The 24,455-nt window shown below is 45.9% G+C and overlaps 1 protein-coding gene across 2 annotated transcripts in view; it reads right to left on the bottom strand.

Annotated features, from left to right (window-relative positions):
* Window positions 1–24,455, bottom strand: part of BCR (BCR activator of RhoGEF and GTPase) — a 100,543-nt gene that overhangs the window by 48,829 nt on the left and 27,259 nt on the right. For both annotated transcript variants that reach the window (XM_068157238.1, XM_068157239.1), the window contains one exon: window positions 1,230–1,414. In XM_068157238.1, coding sequence (XP_068013339.1) covers window positions 1,230–1,414 — 185 coding nt within the window. The remainder of the gene's footprint in view (window positions 1–1,229; window positions 1,415–24,455) is intronic.

Below are 24,455 nucleotides of genomic sequence, written 5' to 3'. Positions count from 1 at the left end.
TGGAAGCCATAAAACATCTTTTTATAGTCAGAGAGCAGGAAGCACTCATTTATGTTGAAAAATATTTTTTCTTCTGGCATTATTAAGGTAACCTGGAAATGAGCCACTGTTAGATGCTTATGAGACAATATTCAAACAAATAAAGAACAAGATGAAATGTTAGGCAGTGCCTCTTGCAGGCCTCCAGCCACAGGCTCTATGACAATTGCTTCTTTGAAGATAAGTCTCAGCCATATGCAGTCACATAGCATTCTTCCTCAGTCCTGAGAAACACAACCTGGAAATCTCAAGCCAGTATTAAAACGTGCTTGGAGCTTTTGAATTTATTAATGATCATTTCCTCATCCAAAGGCCTCTTGCATATCACAAGAACTCTCAGGATGAGAGGTAAAAACCCATCTCAAAATTAAGGAGCTAAAGCATAAGCAGCCATCCAGACTCCCTACTTCATAGTCAAGTAAAATTAAGCAAACATCAACAATATATGCACTTGATCATGCTGTAAGAGATCTTGACAATGTATTTTTATAAATAAGAGAAGAACCAGAATGCTGTCTCAAGAAGGCTTCTTCATTTAAAGGTTCAGTCTGGAAAGAGTAAAGCATCAACCAATAAAGAGCAACAGAAGGGTGCATATAATGAATGCTAAGTAGCAATAGGTTGTGGAGCCTGTCACACTCTTGAAATCATTTTAAGGTAAGATAAAAACCATCCGATAAAGGCAGTGGTGCTGATTTTCATGTACACTGCTATCTGTACAAGACCCATCTTCTTCTACCATGACATCTTAACCAAAAGAGCAGAACAATGTAAAGCCAGCATGTATGTTAAACACTCAGCTGACAGATTTCAGAGTGTCATTGACAGTGTGGAAATTCAAGGTTGTTGGGCCACACTGTCTTGGCAATACAGTAGGAAGGAAGTGACAGTTGTCTTCGTGCTACTAAGCATTTTTATGAATGACCTGGGGACACCAGGAATTTGAAATTACAAAGATACTCAGAGAAACAGCAACTTGAGATTGAAGAGCTCTGCAAGCTAGGAAGTAAAAGGATAAAGAGAAATAAAGGTTGAAAGTCAAACGTTCAAACTGAAACAAAGACATTTTTGACTGGCAAAACAGCTGAGCTAATAGCTGTTTAGCAAAGCTGGTAGTCCCTGTTAAAGCAGCCCACACCTTGCAAAGCTAGGAGGCCTTGCTGGCTCCAAAAAGGCAGGAAAGGACTCACTGATTTTGTAGATTCCAGAGACCCTGAAGACAGAGTGTCCCGGCTGCCCCGGCTCTTGGAACTGAGCTGAGGTGAGGAGGATGGCGAGTCATCGATGTAGGGCATCATATCATGATGTCGCCTCTGCTCTTCAGCACGGTCGGCATCGTACGCATAGCTAGGTGGTGTGCCACTGAATGAAGCATCTGAAAAACACAGGAGAAACATCTGCCTGGTCAGAGTCAAGCTGGACAGGAGACAGGCTGGTGAGCCACAGCACTGCAGGCCTCCCACCTATTATCATCACTTATCAGCAATCCATAGTCTGTGGTAGGTAAATACAGATCAGGTGGAGGCATAAACTGAATTTAACTGAGGTTGTCACCAACCTTCACTTCACTCATTCTAAGTCCTAAAAGGTAAAGTCACCACTGACAACTCTTTCCTTCGAGTTCTCCTTCAAAAGCATTACCAGCAGAAGAACTCCTTTAGCAGGCTCCATGAAAGCAATGCAGTCTGGGTTCAGGAACACAGTGGGTTAGAGTAACAGACCCCAGGGATTCTCCAGAACAAGGACAGATGATGTCCCTGAGAGAAGCTGGGGACAACCTTAAATAGGAGTTACCTGGGTCTGTGAAGCACTGTCACCTGTCAGTGCCCACAAGTATCCAAGTAACAGCCATGCATGGGCACTGAAAACAAAATGGTAGAGTTTCTCCTCCTCTTTCAGTTCCAAGTCACAAAATGCCACTCTACTCCCAATTGTGAAAAACAACCAAGCTAGGGCCACTTCTCCAGCAGCAGGCAAGATCAATGGAAGACAAAGCCACCCAAAAAACCCCACCAAAACCAACAGCTTTTCTGTCTTATAAGTTTAAAAATATGCATTAAATTCTCACTTGAATACAAGTAGAGCCACTTTTGACTTGTTTTCACAAATACCCAGGTTCTGTGAAGATAATCAGCAGCAGCTGCCAGGCATACTAATAATCCTGTTACACATCACTAAGGCAGGCTGGAGGAGGAACATTTTCAAGCCCACTTTCCTCCCTCACGGTAAACTCAGCTAAAGCATGACTCATCCCAGCAAAGGATGTGAACTTTGTGTGGCTCACTGAGGAGGGAGAGCTGGTCTAGGGAATTTAGGTAAACAATACACTGAAAATTCAACAATAAACTCCCTGTAGAAGTGAGCCTCTGTCTCGGCTCATGCCAAACACCACCCAGCTGAACAACAGCTCCACATGAGGCTGTTGGGCTGCTGAAGGACCCTGGCAATATTATTTTAAACAAGCTCAATGAGTTTTAGGTCACCTCCTCACTTACGGCATCACCTCCTTGCCTCAAGCTCTCAGAGTTCCTCAAAGACTCATTAGATTGTGCAAGAGTGCAGGGATGGGAGGGGAGGAAAAAAAATGATGGCAAGGTGGTCTGTGTTCTCTGAAAGGGATTAAATGTTTGAGGTCTCCAGAGCTCCCCAGGCATTCAGAAGTCACCCTGTTAAGTTGATTTGGCAAACAGAGGCTTGAAAGGGAGTTGCTGAAATATGGATGCTTAATCACAAAAGAGACTTATAGGTATCCCAAAGCTGGATAATGTCTACAACACCCACAAGCCAAATAAATCTCAGGGTGGAATTTTCTGAAGCTCTTTGGCTAAAAGAATGTGGAAGAGAAGACAGCATGGCCTGCACCTTGCACTACCCAAACAGGAGGGGTAACACTGAAAAGTAAACATCCTCTCCTCACACACAAGATGGTCTTGCTCAGCAAGAAGGTTAAGAGGCTTGCTTGACTCTACAAACCAGAGCTCCAAACTGGAAGAAGGATGAGGGTCTCCTTCCATTTCTGCACTATTTATGACATACTAAAAACTAAAGAAAACCAGACCAGACAAGCCCCTAACACTGTATAAATTCAGTGGAGCAGTGCACACATCTGTCTCCCATTCAGCTGTCCTTCGTGCATTCTCCAACCTAAGAAACCTGCAAGATATTAATGGCAATGTAACATTACCATCTCTTGGCATCACCCAAAGAAGAACAGCATTACTGAGCCGAGCTTCTGTAGGCTTCATGCCTCTGATAAAGTGAGCCTTTCTCCTTCAAAGGTTTGTTCAAACCACACTTACCCAAAGCAGTTTCTCCTGCACACATGCAGAAACAGGACCACATTGCTGTGCAGAAGCTAAAGCAAGAATATTTCTTTCAAACCCAATGCTGATTTTTAAAATGTATATTTTGCTGCACTTCTGTCAAGGAGGGAGTTAGCACAGACTGCAATGTATCAGCAGAAAGGCTTGCAGTGAATCACAGAGCTTTCACTTTCCTCACTCACTCCTGCTAAAAAGCAGGCTTCACACTTCTACCTTCCACAGCACCTTCTCCTTCCTACTACACAGGGAAACCTTTATCTGAAACTGAAGGAAAGGGCAGGTGGAGGATTTGAGCTCAGAAGGGGAGATTCATTCCTATCTTCGCAACAAGTCTGTCTTTGAATCACAAAAATTAACAATCCCAACAAGGAACAAACCTATCACTGGTCAAAGACTGCCAGGAGATCTGGGTGTAGAAAGGTCCACACAGAATTTAAAACTTCATTTCTGTGTCCTCTAGGGATCCTTCACACATTAAAGAGCTTAGAAGCGGTTATAATCCCTCTTCTTTCTGTTATTGTTGCATATGGCACCAAAATCCACCTATGGCAATGTTCATCATCCATAGGGCAGGAGGACCTTCTTGCTCTTATTCCACTATGCTTCCCCACCAGGAGCACAGCACTGCTGTAGCCAGAGACCATGTGAGGCAGACCTGTGTCTGTGATTAGAGAGCACTGTTGCTAGGGAAACTGGGTTAGGCAGATCTCCTAAACCCAGCACAGCATGGGCTGCTCAGGCTCTACCTGGGAGCAAAGAGCCTAAAGCAGAGATCAGAGCCAGGAGCTCACCTGCTCAGACACTGCCAACTGCTCTGGGTGCTGCTGCTGTAGATGCCAAGTGGAGACAGCAGCTGGGCCCCAGCAAAAGCATTCAGTTTCTTGGCCAGGGTCTCGGGTAGGGTGAGCATAAAGAGGTCCTTACTCTTCATTTAGGGACAGCCAGTAAGTGATCAGCAAGAAAATCATCAATGCCAGAGGAAGGTGAAACACATGAACAACAGACAAGGGCTGGCAAGGGACAGCTAAGGCACAAGCATGGGTGTACAAGGATGAGGGGCCCAGACATGCTGTACTGAGAGCATCAGAGAGAGAGACTGAGGACACTATGCCACATATGCTTCCCTCACCAGCAGGCCCCCTTTCTCCTTCTTTAGTAATCTGTAAGAGAGTCCATCCCACAGCGAAGAGCAGCAGCTGTGTCTTACAGAAATGAGCCCACTCAGCACCTGAGAGTAGCTATTTCTAGCACTGGACCTTTGATATTCTCTTCTCTTGCACCAGTGAGAGCTTCAGGTGCAGTGAACTACAAAGGCTCAGCATCAACTCACGCATTCTGCTAAGATCGTCAAACATTTACTTTCACCTTAGGTTCTGACAGCAAAGGGCTCCCTGGCCTTGCTTTGCTCCAGCTTCTGTGAGTCTGTTCCATCATCCCCCTCCTCAGTCACAGTTTCCATCCTCTTACTTCCTTTCTCATCCCTGTCCCCTCTTCATTTTCTTTTGGTTTTTTCTCAAATTTAATATTTCTTTTCTTTATTTTCCTTTTCCTCCATTCTTCTAAACTGCTCCTCTCCCTCTCTGCCTCAAATTTCACCTGGCTGGAGGGCAAGGAAGAATCTAAGAAATTTACAGCCAGTCACAAATGCACTGGCACTCAGAGACAGCCCAGAACACTGTTCCCTTGTCCTGTTGCCTACACCCTTCCTGCAGGGTGCCACACTCATTCTTGGGGAATATGAAATCAAGTCATAGATCTAACTTGGAAGCAGGAAGGGAAAAAAAAAATAACTTCTAAAGTAAGAAGAAAGATTAGCTGTGTCTAGTCCAGGGCCACACAATGGTTCAAATGCATGTGTCATACTTTCACAGCATCACAATATCCATAGTTGCTTGAGAACCTTAGCAGCAGCATGCAGAGAAGCTTCCAAGCTAGCTGTGCTCCAGCTAATCCTGCTAAAAGAGCACTGAAGCCACAGCAGCTTTGGCCTGCCTGCCTAAGTAAACACCTAGAATCCTGGAAGGGGAGGGGAGCTGCACCTCCTGCCAAAGCCCCACATCACTGTGGCTTCATTGTGAATGGTACCAAGGCTAGCACAAGTTTGTAATGTCTACAGTCACTCCAGAAACATTCCTGCAGCTGCAGAGCAGAAGGGAGCTGAGGCAGTTTGCACCCTCTGACTGTGTGCTCCAATGCCATCATTTGTCAATGTGTTGTCTGGTAGCAACAAGGGTTTAAGGCTTCCCCCATGAAGTCACAGACCACTGCACAGCCCTTTTCCCTCTTATCCCCTTAGTTCTGCAACCCCACAGATGCCCCTGGTCCAGATAAAGAACTCAGCCAGCTCAAAGGAAAACATCTTTGACGATTTCCTTCTAAGCTGGATCATCTCTCTGATCTAGTTCATGGCACAGAAATCCAAACTGAAGGGATACACGCACAGCAGCTCAGGAGTGCATGTGCTTGAAAGCCTGCACTGCAACCAAAGACAGTACAGCAGAAAACACTGCTGGAGTTTCCTTTAGGCTGAAGATCAGTCACCTCCTGGGATTTACTCAGGGGTGGTTTGGGGACCAGGTACCAGAATGCAACACCTGGGGTTTTGTAACCTTTCATTACCAACACACCTCAGTGCCCTTTGCTCCAGTTTTCACATGCTGCTGGTTTCCTGCTCATGACCACACAGAATCAGGGCATTTCTCTCCTAGTGCTGGCCCTGCTACTTGGAGAAGGATCAGGGATTTGGGCCCAGTGCTGAACACTTGCAGAAGTACCTCAGTGTGGATGGGCTGTGAATGCAGTTGCCTAGGGAATACAGCAGCACTTTCTAAAAAAACACCAGGAGAGTTAAACCATGGAAAACTAAACATCTTGCTTATTTCCTTGACACCTTCTGAATCATCATCTCCAGACCCAGGAAACAGTGCACTCCCTACTTTGTACACTTTTGCACAGAGCTGAGATCCATGAGCAGTAATTATGCTGACTACTTGATGGCAGGAGCCTGACCCAGAATAAAGATTAAGCATCAGAAGTGGGGAAAACAACTGAACAAACAAACAAATATGTTTTACTCTATCAAATCCCTGTGGCTTTATTCTTCTCAGAGTGATTAAGAAAAGGCTGCAAGTGTGTGCTAAACAGATTCAAAGCAAACTATGTTCTTCATGCTCTGTACTTGTCTCTGTGTAAAGACAGTACCTACGCATGTAAAGATGTTTAGGGAAACTTGAAGCCCCCACTCCAATACAAACCAAATTCATTCATCAATAAAAAAACATCCCACTAGTTTGAGAATCTGTTATTGAGTATGAGAGGAGCATTAAAACAGAAAGCTGCTATGGCCTCAAACTCTCCATTAAGCACATTCAGAGAATCCAACTATCAGTGCTACCTGATGGATTCCCACAAGGCCCCATCATGTAGAAGAAAAAAAGAGCACAGAAGATGATCTTGCTTACCACTGCTGAACAAGGTGCTTGAGATCATGGGCTGCAGAGGTAGGATTCTAGGGAAATACATAATGCAGCCCACCCAGAGGAAGCACCCAGCAGCACACAGTGCCAAGCAGCTTTGTAGGCAGCCATACAACAGGCTCTGGAAGAATGCTGTCTGTTGACAGCTTGCAGCAAAACACTCATCAGGGAATAGGACAAAGGGGGAACAGCACCCCAGGAAGAAAGGCTTCTAAATGCACTGTATCCATTTCAGGTTTGCATCTTGCCCTCTCCCACTGTATCTGGGCACCCTCCTGTAGCATGTTAGGTGGCTGCAGAAACAAGCATTTGCCATACACAAATTGTACCAAATTTCATGTCTTTGAAGTTTGTGTCCACGTGAGTGTAGTCTATGTGTGCATGTAGAAACCGGCGTGTCTGTCTTACTCCTGAGATGGAAGGAGGAAAAAAGTAGTGTGCCTTGCATATGGAAGCAGCAAGACAGCTGGTGGCTCTCTCTACCCTCCCTCCCCCAAGGGATCTCAGGCCATAGACATTAAGCAGCCTCCAAGAAACTTCTGTCTCTACCACAGAAGCGCTTTATCCTTGTAGCAGACAGCACCCTTAAATCTTTAGGAGATGAATTAACTGCAGTCCACTTTTAATCTTTTAGGTGTGTCAAATCCAGATAATTCAACATCCAAAAAAGGAGAGCAGAGTTTTTTAATCTGCCCATAAGGGTAAACCCCATGAAGGGTTCATGCAGAGACCAGAGGACAGGTCTGATCTATTTGTAGCAGCCTGCTCCTGAGACATGCTGTTGCATTTTTTGCTCCAATTGCCATTTTCCTGGGGACAGATTTAATATTCACACAGATCTAATACCTATGCAGAGTCAAGTTCCGTGACTACTGAGACCATTCTCTAGTTCAAGGAAGGCAAAGACAGCCTCACACAGGACAGAACTGCTCACTAGGGCTACTGAGAGTCATTTGCATGAGAAAACTACTCAGGAAGCTGTCATAATTATTCAGGAGAGTCCATCTTTTACCAGACAAGACTGCACTGCAGCATGCAAATTCCAAAGATTTCCCTTCTGACAGCCAGCACAACTTTCCTGCTGCTCATCTTTGCCTCAGACAACTCTGGCTTAGAAACCATGAAGTGCTACATGCTAAGGAGCGCAGGCCAAGCTGTCATCCACACTTAACACTCAGCCAGGCTCTGACACAGTGCATGCCACAGAGGCCGGCAAGGGAAGAGCAGCAGAGGTGTAAATTCCCATCTAAGACATCTGACACTTGGATCAGTTTCAATCAAACTGAAATACTGGGAAGGAAGCACAACCATTGCACACCACAAACTAGACAGAAGACTCCAACTGATGATAACAGCTGTGATTAAGAGGAAAATAAGTTACATGTTTAGAAGATGTGGCCTTTCAAATAAATACAGGGTGTCTCCACATCAGCTCTAAATTGTACGGTGCGCTACAAGCACACTGTAAGTAACACATCAGGGAAGAAAGTTCTCCCTTGTTACTGCAGAAGACAGGGCCTAAACATTTCTCTCTGCTGGCTGACAATGGTGGTGTCCTGCTGGCTGCTGCCTGCCTTCCAAGGCACTTAAAAGATTTAATCACCATCACCTGGAGTCAAAGACATCGGTGAGTAAACAGGCATACATGGCTGAAGTATGTTCCCTGCATGACTGGCTGCAAACATGCTGCCAACAGGTAAAGACAGAAATTCTGGTCAGGCCTGAATTACGGAGGCACCATACAGGAAAGGATCAATGTCAGAACACTTAACACACTGCACAGAGCAGTGCCCAGATCAGAGAAACTCCTGTTGCTCTTTTTCTCCTTTCTTTTCTTTTGTTTTCCTCTTTTTTCCTTTTTTCACTATTTCTCCCAAGTGTTTACCACTAAGTCATAGGGCACAATGTAGCACCCCATAAAGGAATCAATACCTCTCAGACACATGCCTTGGAGACAGCCAAGTCAGTTTCTTTTCATCCAGGGTCAGTATCATTAGATTCCTCTCCTCTTGTTTTCCCAGGCAGGCTGGAAAGGTTTCCATGCTCAGTTCACATTGGCAGGCAGGCCATGGGATGTTCTTGGCAAAGTATATCCCAGAGCAAACTGGAACACTTCTCCAGTTTTCCATTCCTTACGCAGGATCCTGCACTAAGTTTAGGTCTTCTCATTCACTGCAAGTCTCGCAGTCAGAAAGTAAATTTTAGGCCTGGTTGATCAGAATTGAAGATCTTTTCAACTACCAAAATCCGTGGGCAGGAATACCGACTCATGAGTACATGTGGCCTTGCACCAAAGGCACCAGAAGTCTGGCACGGACTGTATCAGAGGCAAAATAGAGTAAATGCTTTCACAAAAGATAAGGTAAACCAAACCAAAACAGGTAGAGAGCAGTGAACCACACAGAGCTGTAAGGTGAAGCACCCAGAAAACCAGACTGTTTCCCAACAAATCAAAGGCTGCATTATGAGAGCAGGCAGGATTCAGGCGGTTTCCACTCTCTTTGTAGGTTCCTGTCCATGTCTCCACCGCTGTCCCATAACAGACATACTTGCAGGGAGCACAGCAAACCACAGCAGGAGCTGACTAAGACAAAAATAACTGGCAGGAGCGTGTTTTTATAAACCAGAGCTGCTCCCTATTCTATTGCACTGATCATCTCCACACAATGCATCAGCATAACAGCACAGAGGTGGGCTGGAGCAAATGCGACTGCTCAGGTCAGCACTCCTGCTTTGCTCAAACCGCAGCCTTCATTTCATTTCTAAAAACCACCTCAACCACAAAGCCTGGAAGGAAACTGCAGGTACTAAATGCATCAGGAGGGCTGCTTCTCTCACACCTAGGGTGGCTCTATCATTTGTCAAGTGAATGGATGAAAAACCCAACCACAAGCAGCACACTATTTACTATTTTGTTCTTCACAGTTGTCTGGGAGTTTCGCAGCCACTTCAAACAGGTTTAGCTCCAGAGAAGTGGGAGAGATTAGAAAATTGCTAGAAACAAAATGGCCCAATTGCCACAGCACGATCTGCTAACAAAACCCCCACAATGTATATATTCCATTTCCTGTATTTGACTAGAGCAGACCAAAAGTCCTGCCATGCAGAGAGGAAAGCGCCTGTTCAAACAAGAGTTTCACTGAGCTGACAGTTTTGTGGGAAGGGAAGGGAAGGGAGGACCAGCCCCGGGCCACAGGGGGTATTGAAGCCTATTCAAGAAAACCTCAGTAAATATGTCTGATAAGAACACTGCTCTGTTTCTAGATCTTCTGCCTCTTTCAGCATGAGTTTCTTTGGCTTTTTTTTTCCATATTGTTTTGTTTTCTCACTAGTGCAGCAGGGACAGCAGGAAGCCAATAAAGCCAGCACCGCTTTCCTGTTTACACTGTAAATCTACCCATTGACATCTTACTTGTTACACTGTAAAAAATCAGCTATTGATTTACCATCTTGGCCTAGAACTAGCAACCCAAGCTAAATGCCTTGCTAGGCAGATGGCTCTGCCTACATCCCTAACAACTTCTTCTGCACACAGCTGTTGCCCAAGCTTGGTGTCTTCCTGTCTTCTGGCTGGAGAAGGAAAAACAACAGTTTTGTGCCATTCATAACCGTGGCAAAGTAGTTACAGAAGCTTTTTTTTAATGAAAGATGCTGAAGGTAGAACACAGCTCCATACCAGCATTAACAAATACCACTTATTTCCCATCTCTTGTCCCTGGAAATTACTAGAGAAGATGGAGGTAGCTGGGGTCACACTGCAAGGTTTGTTCATAGTATCATAGTATCAGTCAGGGTTGGAAGGGACCACAAGGATCATCTAGTTCCAACCCCCCTGCCATGGGCAGGGACACCCCTAGTAAGTTCTCACCTGACACCACAGTATCTCTCCCCTCAAACCATATGCTGCTTCTGCAGAATCTGCCTATAGCAGTGGAAGTCCTCTTCTAATCATCATGGCTGTGAACAATACATCTAGAAAAAGATGATTCAAGAACAAGCAGCACTGCGGTGCTGGTCAGAGCTCTCTGAGAAGCTGAAAGCAGATGAGAGGAAAGACCTCTCAGTCTGAGTACATGGTGTACTCCAACAGACACCATTAATGCTGGTTTACACTTCAGCATCATTGAGTGATTCACTGCTGCTCAGATTTCATTAAAACATGGGATAAGAGGGAGCTTATTTTGGTAACGCAGATGTGTTACACCATCATTCCATTAAGCCTTGCCATCCCACAGCATGAATGAGCCAACAAGTGATTTTGAAGTCATGCCAAAGGGAAACACTAAAATGCCAATGGATTTCATCCAAAGGAAAACAGGACCACACCAGTCCCAAGGGAGATGCAAGAGCCTATGCTGATGAGAGTGCACCCCAACAGCTCTCTTCTGTACCCAGACTTGCACATGCAAAACAGAGCTCCTGTTCTGACAGCAGCCCTCAATGCAAATGATTCTAGTCCCCAAGCCAAGCAAGTCACAAAGTATTTTCAAACAGTAACTTTGCACCAAGGCCAAGAACTGAGCTCTTGTGGCTCCCTAATACTTGAAGGAGAGTTGTGGATTGCAAAGGCGGGATCAGAGCCCAGCTGCCTGTGCAGGCAGCTGTGACTGCCACACACACAGACTTCAAGGGCACTCAGAAGCTGTAACACAGCTCAGCAGAAGAGAGCAAAGCTTATCTGCGAAAACAGCTCTGTGCTGCAGGCCCTAAAGAAGCCTTTGCACTGCTGCTGCACTGCAAGCATAGCTAAGGATTGTCACCAGTGAGGACTCATTCCTAGGCAAGTCACAAAACAAATGAATTTTCAGAGCAGGTGTCCCCACCTTCCTGCACAAGACCTTCCTTTTCCCAAGTGGTAAAGAAAGCATTTTACGGAAACATTCTGGAAGCAAAGTATCAGGAAATACAACGTACATCCCCCTGGTGTGTGTACATACACACATGTATACATCTCTCCACATGCACTGAGCAGAAGGGCAATCAGTTGTTCCAGACTGCCTGGGAACAGGATTTTGGTGTGCCAAAGTGCAGACTGAACCCAAGGAATCCACAGCAGCCTCCCACTGAGCAGTCAGTACAGCAGAGCAAGATTTGAAAAGATTAAGCAGTGCAGCATGGACACTCACAGACAGAGCAGACACAGCCAGCGATGATGCTTGCTGCTGTTAACTCTTCCACTCCCAAATTCCACTGCTTAATAAAAACAAGCAGAGAGTCTGAGCAGCTAGTCTGGAGTGTAACAGAAGCAAGAAGTTTACCCCAGAGGAGCCATTTCAAAGCAAGACAATTTTAAAAACAATACTGCAGCAAACCGAACATTTGCTCCAAGTGGGTTTAGAGTTACTTTCTCCTTTCATTTCAAGCGGCATCCCTTTCCCTGAAGAGCCAGACAACGATTCCCCAAGATGAAGCACTGCAGTTCGAGAAGGAGTGATAGTCACAGTGTTCTGACACTGGCACTTAAGGTTTGCTTCTGATTTCAAGCATGAACAAATAAATCAATTATTCACCAGAATTACGACCCACTTAGCAGATAATAGTCTGGGATCTCCTCCCTCCCTGTGTATAAGTAGCATTTTGCTAGAGAACAAAGCATCAAAAGGGAAGGTGAGGGGCAGTCGTTGAAGCAGGGGCTATGTCTTAGGGGCGGTCAGCCACTGCCAGGCCCGCCACGGCCATCACCCCGGGCAGCCCCGGCAGATCCAGCAGGCAGGTGGTGAATGGAACCATGCCCACTGCGTCCAGAGCACCGAACTGCTGCGTTGCTCACTGCAGCGCTCAAACACGGGGCTTCAAAGCATCCTGCTCTCAGTCAAATTAGTCTGAACGCCTGCAACTGGCACCTAAAGAGCGACTGTGAAGCCCCTGGCTATTGGATGCTCTGCACGAACTGACACTGAAGTTGTCTTTTGACAGGAAGAAGAATCTAGAAATCCACAAACTGCTAAGAGAAAACTCTAAGGAGGGCCACAAATGAAAATGAAGCCCAAAATCTTCAAGCTGCAGACACAAGGCTTTCCAAAGCCCTTTGTGTGGGGCAAGAGATAGAACTTTGTGCCTAGATGCATTACAAATACACATCTTGACCAGCTGCCTTAGGAAGAATGGAGATCTAAGAATTCTTTGGCCATGGTCAGTTAAAGTTAACAGAGGTGGGGAAACACAAGCTGATGCACTGGAAACTGCTTTCACCCCACCTACCCTTCCACAACTGATTTAGGGATGGCATCAACCTAAACTCCTTACACAGTCCAGAGGCGTGTCCGGAAGCAGACAAAAGTCTTAGATTGGATAAACTGCTTACTGGAAGGGGATCAATCACTTGACAACAGCAGAAATCCTCAGTTATGTTCCCTCTATCAGAGGGAGCAGAGCCAGGACATGGTTTGTGACTCGACCAGACCATTTTGGAATGGACAAAGATGTGCCAGGCACAGAAGCTTACTCTGAAGAGAGTAAATTGTATGTACAGCAATCTGTGTGTCAGCAACAGAGCACACACCCAGGAGCACGGCTGCACTCCTCCATGCAACACAGCTGTGGCCTGCTGGCTGCTCCAAAGCTCAGCTGCCTCACATCTTCATTCCCTTTATAGGCCACACATTTATTTATTTATTTATTTTAATCTCTTGTCTTTGATTTTGTGTTTGTAGGCAGTCAAATATTGTGAGTGAAAACTTCAGAGCAAAACCTAACCCTCTTTAAACAGCACAAATGCACAACCAGCAGCAAGTAAAAACACAACCGGGGAAAAATAAAAGAGCACTTGTACAGCAGCACTAAATTTACATACTGCTTTACAAGGACTGGTACAGAAACTTGGAAGACATGTTTGTGTTGATGCTTGGTCCAGCCCTAAAAAGCTTCAAGCAATTTGCCACAGCCCTGAAATAGACGTTGTGACGTTTTGGCCTGCGAGCTGCACAGAGCAGACACTGTTCAGCAGCACACTGACTGTTCTCTACAAAACCTCTGCATGCTGCTAGGTTTCCTGGATTAAGGCCTCACTTCGATTTTCAGCACCATTTTAAACAACAACTGCACTGTCTGGCAGACTCACACACTTTGATAGGTTTGAGAAGAATTAGTGGGATAGGACAAGATTCCTGTCAATGTTACTACAGCAGAAAGACAGAAATAGGACTGGGAGGAAACTGTCTGGGACTAGCTATCTGATGTGCCAAGCAGAAAGCAGAAAGCTGGTTCCTGCACCAAGAGTAGGGCTGGGCCAGAGCAGAAAACAGACACAAAATAACCCAATCATAGAGTGGTTTGGGTTGGAAAGAACTTCTGAAGGTCATCTAGTCCAAACCTTCTGCAGTCAGCAGGGACATCCTCCATGAGAGCAGGCTGCTCAGAGCCTTGTTCAGCCTGTCCTTGAATATCCCTAGGGATGGGGCCTCAACTAGCCCCCTGGCCAACCTGCTCCAGCGTTCCAGCACCCTTGTGCCAAAGAACTTGTTCCTAACATCCAATATAAATCTGCTCTTTTCTCATTTCAAACCACTGTCCCTCATCCTGTCACTGCAGGCCTTTGCAAAGACTCCCTCTGTAGCCTTCTTGTAGCCCCCTTCAGGTACCAGAATGCTGCTCTAAGGTCTCCCTGGATTCTTCTCTTCTCCAGGCTGAACACCCCCAGCTCCCTCAGCCTGTCCTCACAGCAGAGGTGCTCCAGCCACCTGATCATTTCTGTGCCCCTCCTCTGGACCCAATCCATCAGGTCCCTGTCCTTCCTATGTTGAGGGCTCCAGAGCTGGATGCAGCACTCCATATGAGGTCTCATCAGAGCAGAACAGAACGGCAGAATCCCCTGTCTCCACTGTGGCCACGCTGCTTTTGATGCAGCCCAGGCTGACATTGGCCCTCTGGGCTGCAACCTCACACTGTTGGGTCATGTCCAGCTTCTCACCCACTAACACCCCCAAGGCCTTTTCTGGAGGGCTGCTCTCAGTTTCATCCTCCCACAGCCTGTATGGAAGTCTTGTTCAGAACTTCACTACCACAAAACAGCCACCATCTTCAAGAGACTGCTTTTCTGTCCCAAACACTCATTTCTCCTCCTAATACCAAAAGCATCAAAAAAAAAAAAAGAAAAGGAAGAAGGTACTTGTGAAGGTGAAACAAAAGGTGATTACTGGTACAGGACACAGGGCTGAAGTTTGGGGACCACACTGGTACTTCATAAGCCCAAGTAATTAACAAAAAGAAGACCTACACTCAAGCTATTTGAGCAAATTTTAGCCTAGATCCTTGGCCAAGAAGCTTTCAATCAACAAAGTGTGGACTATAAAACCAGCAGGTGTCAAAGATGCCAGAGAGAATGGCAACAAACAGTAGTGGAAGAAACACAGTTCACACAAAAGAGATGACAAATATCCTCAGGCACTTTCTTCCTCTTAATAATCACAACCGTTTAAGTTGTTAGTTTCACATCAGCAACAGAGGGCTTGTGGACCGCAAGTGGCTAGACACAGAAGGAGCTGCAGGAAGTGAAGCATGCTGCTTCTTTCCTAAAATAAAACTGGGCTGGAGCTCAGTACCAACTGAGCATTTCAGAAAGGGCAAGCTGTCTTTTAATAGCTGCCTGCTAGAGATGAAAACTGATGGAGTAGCCTCATTTTTGTATATGGGTTTGTTTCTAACAGATGGGAATGAGAGGAGAAGAGAAACAAACCCAGCATAACTCACTCCTTTTGTATATCACTCCTGAATGGAACAGCCAAGATAAAATGGGAAGTTGCCTAAGCACCTGCACTAATCCATGTGTACTAATGAATCCTACAATAAAGCTTCACCAAGCTGAATGCTGAACTCAGCGAGCAAGGTGAGAACTCCCTGTGTGAAGTCAACATAAGGTACTCAGGTTTATGTCAAGCAGATGTTGTCCCTTGCCTTTCATTAGTGTGCCTCTCTTCAAGAGAAGCAGATGAGCCACACACTGTCCCACCCCACTGTAAGGTCAGGTGCAGTATCTGCTCTATGGTTAGCATCTGATGATGTCAAATGGGAGGGGAATAAGAAAGGGAAAAAGAAAAAGAAAACAACCCACAGCTGAGCCTTGTCAAAGGGTGGTGATATGATGGCCTGGACATCACATCAGCTGGGTGCAAACCAAAGGTCTTAGTTGCTCAGCCTAGTCACTATCCTTGTTCTCTGCTAGTCACTACAGGACCTTACAACTGACAGGTCCCTATTCCAAAGCCTGGAGATTTAATCTTGACTTGCAGTCATGTACACCAGCTGCTCTGCCTCAGAGAGGCACGAGGTGTCACAGGACAAGAGACAGTCAGAGTCTCAGGGCCTGGAATGTTCACACCAAGGCCTATTTTAATCAAGCACCACCAAGTACTGCCACAGCTTTGTGCCTTGCTTATTAGCATTTGAGCCTAACGTGAGCCGGCTTCCATGACTGCCTCTCTCCCATAGGAAGAGATGAGCACTGCCTGGCAGGTCTCTAGCAAAGAGCAGCCACTATTCCTTTGCTATAGCTGCTTCTTGGAAACCAGGCTCCCCGTGGGACTTGGCAGAAAGCCAAGGGTGAAATGCAGGCTTCAGCAGCAGCAGGATCTGCAGCATGGCAGCCTCACAGCAGCAGTTTTCCGAAGGGATTACTGGCTATCAGCCACCCTCAGAGGGTGCTCTTCCTGTGAGGCTGGCACTTCTCCCAGAGAAGGTGTCAGGGGATAGCATAGACAGTAGGTAACAGAAGCATAACAGCCCAGCATGCACACACTATGGATGAAGCCCCTCTGAGGAGCAGGGAAAAGCAGTCACTGCAACAGGGGGTCAGGCAACAGCATTAACTTTACAGCTACTAGCAGTGCCCAAACTGCTTAACCCAGAGCACCCCTTAAACACAGGAGCTTAGGTCCTCCTCCTCCATGCCAGTGTAAATGGCACAAGTGGAATCAGTGTTTAACCAAGCCCATCACATCTTGGCATGCCATTTACTAGCCTCACAAGGACATTAGTGATCAATGTTACCTTTCACAGGCACAGATAAACAGCCAGCAGACACTGCTGGCACACGGAAGCATGGACCATCATGTTGTGCCTTAGTGTGGGGAATGAGGAGAGATGTGCACTGGCAGGCACTAAGGAAGCTCTTGCATTCAAAAGATGGGTGTTGACAACCCACCTCTTAGCAAAAACTTGGAATGGTCATACTGCAAAATGAGCCCTCCTGTGGACATACAATTTCTTATCCAACTCACCTTTCAGGCATATGAGCAGTCCAGAACTAAGGTGTCCCTCTCTCCCAGTAAGGCTCTTTTCTCCCTAATGTGCCCTCTAGACAGGTCAGACTTGCCTCTCCCCATTGCTTCTCTCTGAACAGAATGCAAAGATTCTTCTTGCCTGGTATCTTCCAAAGGCCTCAGACTTCTCTTGCTTGGCCAAAAGGTCTGTAAAGAAGGGAAGGCTGGAAAGGTTTGTGTCTGTGAATACTGCCATTTCACTGTCCCAAGCAGTTCTGTAACACCAGAAGAATGCCACATCCTAAAGCTGTACTGATACCACCATACCCGGCCCACAACAGAGCAGGCTGCCCTGTGCAGCTTGGAAAGAAAGTTTGAAGAGGACACATCTAGTAAAAGTGTCTCACCTCCTTCAAATGCTGTTAGGAATCCACTTTTCCTATGGCATGTTGTCCACATATGACTGGTCTGCAGAATGCAGGAACATGGGTCATGCACACAGCCCTCCACATCTGGAGGCCTCCAAACAAGGGGAGGCCAAGGCTGCATCATGTGCCAGGAAACTTTAGGCACCATGCAGTCAGCTCAGCTAGTTATGTGGTTTAGTGCCTAGCCTCAAAACACCATGTTCCCACTTTGAACCTACCAAAACCAGCTCAACTAATAGGTCCAAACACTGTGTATAAAACATACATTTAAGTGAAGGGGGAGAAGAAAATAAGCCATGAATAGAAGCCTTCATGGTAGGAGCTACTCCCCATTTGACTGTTGGGTATTTTGATCTCTCCCTCTCCACTGCCCATGGCTGTTGACTTCAATATAAATGACGGAGGCAAGAACTTTGGAGAAGCCCTCCTGCTTATTTTCTTTAAATGGTAACAGGTTCCCATTTAGCTTCACCATGTGTAACTGAGAACTGGGATAACCACTAAATATATCAAATAAGAAGCTGTAGTAAACTACTTGCAACACAACAACATGTCTAGTCCAACGTAATTTCTTGTTCCCAGTGCTAGTCATTCTCTCTATTCTCGTGCTGGACACAAGAAGCATCTTACACAATTTCATCCAACGCCAAAACACTTCCATTCTTTCAACAGCAGAGCCCATGAGAGTGATCCTACAGAGCAAGGCTCTCACTCAGATGATGGAAAAAGCAGTGGGATTTCTTGGGATGTCGTCACTTGCAAGAAATGGAGCACAGACATCCTGCAGCACTGTCCAGAAGAAATGGAATACTGAAGAAAAGGCTTGAAATAGAAGCTCTAAAAGAGCAGTGAAACCCCTCAAACAACTTCTTTCTGTGCAAGCAAACAATCCAAGTAATTCTGAATGCTCACTCAGTATTCCACTCAAAGGGTCAGCAATTCCCAGCTATAGAGATTTTTACTGTATTAGAGGAACTGAAACATTTTCCCTTTACATGGGAAACACATTTAATGTCAGCTGTGTAATAGATTACATGTGCATGTAGGTTAATGCCTCTCCTGGCAGTAGTTAATGGATCATCCTGGTAACATAAGAATTGTATCAAAATTCCACCACAAAGGATAAAACTAACTCACAGGAAAAGGGCTTTGCATTGAGAGAGCTAGAGCTGCAAATCAGGAGGACTCAAGCTTAATTTAGGTAGGCCTGAAAGGGTAGGAACAAAATGTAAAATGAGAAGAAAAAGAAGAGTAGAAGAGCTGGTGACAAACACAGAATTCAACCCAAACAGACAGGATGGCAAAGAGAAGGTAGCTTCTCTGACAGCTGGAGAAAGGACATCCTGGCAGGCAGGAAACCCAAGGCAGAAAGCACTTTCCACGCCTCCAGGAATGCTAGAAATCAGGAATATTCTAGTAACTTCAGTTCAGTTGCTTCTAACATGACCACTCTGAACACAATCAGAAACTGCTTTCAGTGTCACTTGGGCAGTTCACTAGTCATGAGAGGTGGCACCATGAACTTGTACTTCATTGGATCTTGAATATGCACAGAGTGTGACTGACTTTTAAAGAGTCAGTGATTCCCAGTAATCTCTGAAAAAATGTCTAGGAGACTCATTTGCAGGGTTTGACAGTGTGGCACTGTGGTTACTGAAACAATACAAGGCACAAAGTCCCTTTGTGTTTAACCTTCTGAGACCAGCTCTTTTCATTTAGCAGGGGTGAGCCCCAGGATTTAGAACAGTGGCTGTGTCTCTGTGTCCAACACTGAAGTTTTTCCATTACTTTTTCTCTTCCTAAAATATACAGATGTGGTAAATTTGTTATTTGATTCACTGCCATCAAGACACAAGACATAGAGCAGCTAAGGAGATGAACAGTTGGACTCTGGAAGAGCCAGATTAGTAGATGATAATGCCTTGATTTCCTGCATTTTCAAACTGAGACAGAAGCTCCACCAGAAGCCATCCCAATCCAACCTGTTAGCCCCAGTACCTGGGTTTCATTTTTCTCTTCATAATTCCCAACAGCCAGGGTGCAAAGTTGGTTCTGGCTGTTGATGGTGGCCCTTGTGGCTGGTGCTGAAGCTGGCAGCTGCACCATCTAAGGTTTGATGCAGCAAGATCAACTTCCACCCCCCCAGACTAAACTTAATGTACCTGGGTGAATTCTTGCCTTAACAGGAGGGCAAAAATACAGATCCAACAAGCCAATGGTCCTCCAGAACTCACGGCCACAACCATCAGAGAACACCCCACCCCCCCCCCCCAGTACTTAATGAGCATGTGTGCAGGAGATTTACATCAACTAATATGAACGTGTTAATCACTGCTTAGAACAGAAATGATGATGTCTGAGATGTAAGCAAACATGCTCTGGATTTTACTGGCCTGGGCACATGTAGGCAGAGTGATCCCTAGATGTCCAGCACCAACATGAAGAAATACCCCAACACCTCCTTGGGCTGAAGGACTTTCCTTGCCATGCTGGGTAACTACATCGGTCTCAATGATTTGCTGTCTCTTTTTTGGTTTGTTTTTGCCAATCTATGATGCCCTTTAAGTCAAATTCTCATTTTTCCTGTTGTTAAGAACTGGGATTCACTGCTTCAGCCTGGCTTCCTCTAGGACACATGGGGATGAGAGATAAGCCTTCCCTTTCAGTCAGTGCTGACCACAGATAAGCACAGAGGCTTCGTTATTTTTCACCTGGTCCCTACCACCAGAATACAAGCAAGGATAATCTGAAGACTCCTCAAAACAGGTTTTGAAGTGGAAGAAGCAAATGCTTCCTCAGCAAGTCTCAGCTTGCTAACAAGGTTTAAGCAACAGGGTCCCCTAATTTAGACTCAGGAAGTAATCAAATTTTGTAATAATTCTGCAGGAATGAAAATCAGTTCTCCCTAGCAGAACTGGGGGCAAATAGCCGACGTGCATAACCCTTCTTTGGGGAGTAAAGCAGCTTTGTAAGGCAGCCTTCAGCCACAATAATTCCCTTTAACACAAAGGAATTTGAAGACCACAGTCTAACAGATGAGGAAGTTTTGCCATCTCATCCTTTGCAGGGAGGCAGAGGTAGCAACACTTAAGTGTCCAAGAGCAAAAAAATAGAGGGAAGAATTAAAAAAATGCATCATAGTTTTAGTACTTCAACAAATGCCTGCAAATTCCAAAGCCCTGCCTCTTATTTTGTCCCCAGACACAATGGTATGACTTAAGGGTGTCTGAAAAGTTATTTGGTGCACTTTAACTGAGCATGCTGTTGCCCACAGGCAGAAAAACTGTACACCAAGCAGCACGGTGGTGTGAAGTCTTGATTTCGCCTCAGGCTACAAGGGAACAGATGCACAGCTACAATTTGCATTTGTTTCAGATCTTGAACCTACAACACCCTGCAGATCTTGCTGGAGAAAAATTTGTCCCCTGGAATTTACAAACCCCAACAAACCAACACCATCACATCGAGAAGTACACATGCAGATTAACTGAACTCCTAAACCCCTTTCAGCAGCTATGCTTCTCATTTGTGCTCAGGTGCTGCATCCTCCAGCACCTGTAAGTTGTTGCCACAACCCCAAGGACAGCTATCAGCATGGCTGTGAAAGAGTTCTGTCTTTAGACTTCAGACAAAACAAGGTCTCAGAAATGAGCTGCAGGAGAACAAGTCTGTACTCCCAAACCCTTGGACATTCTCAGTCAAACAGCTGAGACAACAGAATGTGTTCTGTTTATCAAAATGCTGCCTCGGACTTCATGTGGATTTTTTCTATGCTATCACTTCCAAGCTGCTTTCTCCTGCTAAATTAAATCCTGTGTGGATGCTTGTCAGCACTGATCATCTGCATTTCACAGGCATTTCTAACCTGAACTCCTGGGGTGATCCCTACACATAATGCACAGAAATATTTACTGTGGGCTTAAAATTGACAGGCCTGGTCTCTCCCTCAGAAAACCATGTTGGTTTTTTTGGTTGTTTGGGTCTTTTCCCCAATGAAAATGTTGTGATATTTTTAGGCCAGGACAAATAAATAGAAAAGAGCTTGTTACTAAAAAGAGATTCTTTTAATTCACTTGAGAAAGCTCTCTTTACAGAAGCCAAGGGGACTGTATGTCAGAACACATCGTTAGAAGACACACTGAACCTTTATTTTAGAATAAACCAAACCAGGTTGGAAGAGACCTTCAAGATCATCGCATCCAACCCATCAACCAATCCAACCCACCTAAACAACTAACCCATGGCATCAAGCACCCCATCAAGTCTCCTCCGGAACACCTCCAATGACAGCAACTCCACCACCTCCTTGGGCAGCCCATTCCAATGGGCAATCACTCCTTCTGTATAGAACTTCTTCCTCACATCCAACCTGAACTTCCCCTGGCACAGCCTGAGACTGTGTCCTCTTGTTCTGGTACTGGCTGCCTGGGAGAAGAGACCATCATCCGTCTGTCTACAACCTCCCTTCAGGTAGTTGTAGAGAGCAATAAGGTCACCCCTGAGTCTCCTCTTCTCCAGGCTAAGCAACCCCAGCTCCCTCAGTCTTTCCTCACAGGGCTTGTGTTCCAAACCCCTCACCAACTTTGTTGCCCTTCTCTGGACTCGTTCCAGCAAGTCAACCTCCTTCCTAAACTGAGGGGCCCAGAACTGGACACAGTACTTGAGGTGTGGCCTAACCAGTGCAGTGTACAGGGGCAGAATGACCTCCCTGCTCCTGCTGGCCACACTGTTCCTGATGCAGGCCAGGATGCCATTGGCCCTCTTGGCTGCCTGGGCACACTGCAGGCTCATGTTCAGCCTACCATCAACCAGTACCCCCAGGTCCCTCTCTGCCTGGCTGCTCTCAGCCACTCTGACCCCAGCCTGTAGCTCTGCATGGGGTTGTTGTGGCCAATGTGCAGATTGGATGTGTTCAATCTCATGCCCTTGGACTCTGCCCATCTGTCTGGCCTGTCGAGGTCCCTCTGCAGAGCCTCTCTACCCTCCAGCAGATCAACGCCTGCCCCCAGCTTGGTGAAAGTCAAACACTTTGAAGTCAAACACTGTAGAGCTTTGGAGCATGTGCTCCTCACAAGGCAAGAAAATAAATTTGAAAGTAATCCAATTGAAAAGACAACAAAACCACTCCTCTAGAAACACAAAGACACAAAGCAAGATGCTGTCGTTACGTACAAGCAGGCACAGCTAGGGCCTGCAGATCATTTGACCTATTTTGGATGCATTATAATGTTTCTCTAAAATAAAGCACTTAGGTAAGCAAACCAAGTATTTTGTTTAATCAGTGCCCTCCCTCCTTCCCCCCCAGTGTGCTTCAAGGGGAGAGAAAAAAAAAGAAGGAAAAAAACCCCAAACCCAAACAAACCCAACAGCATTTCATTTGAACTAGAATGAAGAAAGACTTGTAATTAAAATAAGCAGAAAAGTCGCCTTCAGTGAAGAGAAGGAGTAACCCTGAGGCAAGTGATTGAACACTGGTTGTGATTTGACAAGCTACACAGTGTGCTGAGGGGCTCCACAAGCAGCATGCTCCGTGCAGCACACGCAGATAAGGAGGACCACACCACACACACACATCAGTGGGCAACATCCAGCATGCAATTGAACATTTAGGGAAATCGGGGCCTGCACAAAGCTCTGCAGGAGCCCCTGCCTCCTTACACTGCCTCTGGAAGAGGAGGTAAACACCAGCCTTTGGGCAGATGCTGCCCTGAGTAAGGATCCCTTTCACCTTCATGGCCACGTTCTCAGGGGCAGTTGTGCAAAGAAGATGTCCCAAAGTCTTACAGGGTCAGCTCTCTTTTGCTGACTAGACAAACGCACACCATATGCAGATGGCCAATACCAGATGCCAAAACATTGGCAGTCAATGAATCAGACCCAGGATCTTCTCCTGAAACAGGACCTTTGGAGGAGCTCCAGGGCTATCTACTGCACAAATGAGGAGAAACACACCATGTGTGCTGCACACTGCTACAGAACAAAAATTCACATGGTAAGGCACATAACACCTTTGATAATACGTGCACAGCAAACTGCAACATCACAGCCACACCTTTTATAGCACAGCTAAAGGAGTGGAGCTGTCCTGCTTTTAGAGCATCACAGAACCTCTCAACACTGCCACACTACAGCAAGACCAGACTGCAACAGCCATCCCAAAGAACACAGACAAGGACATTATGCATGCACAAACATGGTGTCAGCCACCAACTTGTACACACATTTGTCTGCAATTACAGCTTATTAGGGCTGCAGTCATAACACAGCTATTCAACAAATTCTTCAGGCATTAGCCTCCTGGAGAGCATGAAGCAGTTTGTCACCACCAGAAGAACCTGCTGCCTGAGGATCACTGCAGTGATGAAAATCCTCTTTCCCTCTACATCATCTTACAGTGACAGTAAGGGCATCAAGTTGAAGGGGCAATGGCCAAGCCTTGAGTCTGGTTAAGTAGACATGCATGGAGTGTGAGGGTGACAGAGGTGTTCTGAAAGCTATTACCCCCCGAGGCAGCACAGAGCAGAAGGGGTGGGTGCCAGTTCAGATGAGGAACCTGGCTGCTGATAGGTTCACAAATGACAAACTGCTACTGGAAAAGAAGAGACACCATTTTCTGCTTTATATGCTGCTTCTGACATGTGCAGATGAGAAACTCTGTAGGCATTTCCACAGCCTTAGTTCTGACCACTGCAGAAGGGCATTTCAGAGAGGAGTGGACAGGAGCAGCTCCTGGCAGAAGAGACCACAGCTTGCCAGCCCACTTGGACAGCACTGTGGGAGCATCAGGGCTGTACCAGGCACAGGGAGTCTGCTGGCTTGCTCAGAGACAAATCATGTTCCTGAGGTCCTCCCAAAGTCAATTAATTTAATAAGTCCCCCATCTCATACCAGCTTTCAGATTCACTTTCATTAATCTGTAAGATTGGACTGGCAAAGAAATGCTACAGAAAAGTAACCCAAAGACAGAAGCTATTCCATTAATTTTCATTTCTA

This window comes from Melanerpes formicivorus, unplaced genomic scaffold, assembly GCF_026170545.1.
Source record: "Melanerpes formicivorus ecotype bairdi unplaced genomic scaffold, bMelFor1.0.p_v2 SCAF_36, whole genome shotgun sequence".
Lineage (NCBI taxonomy): Eukaryota > Metazoa > Chordata > Aves > Piciformes > Picidae > Melanerpes > Melanerpes formicivorus.
The sequence above is the reverse complement of the archived record's forward strand: the minus strand, read 5'-3'. Positions and strand labels throughout refer to the sequence as shown.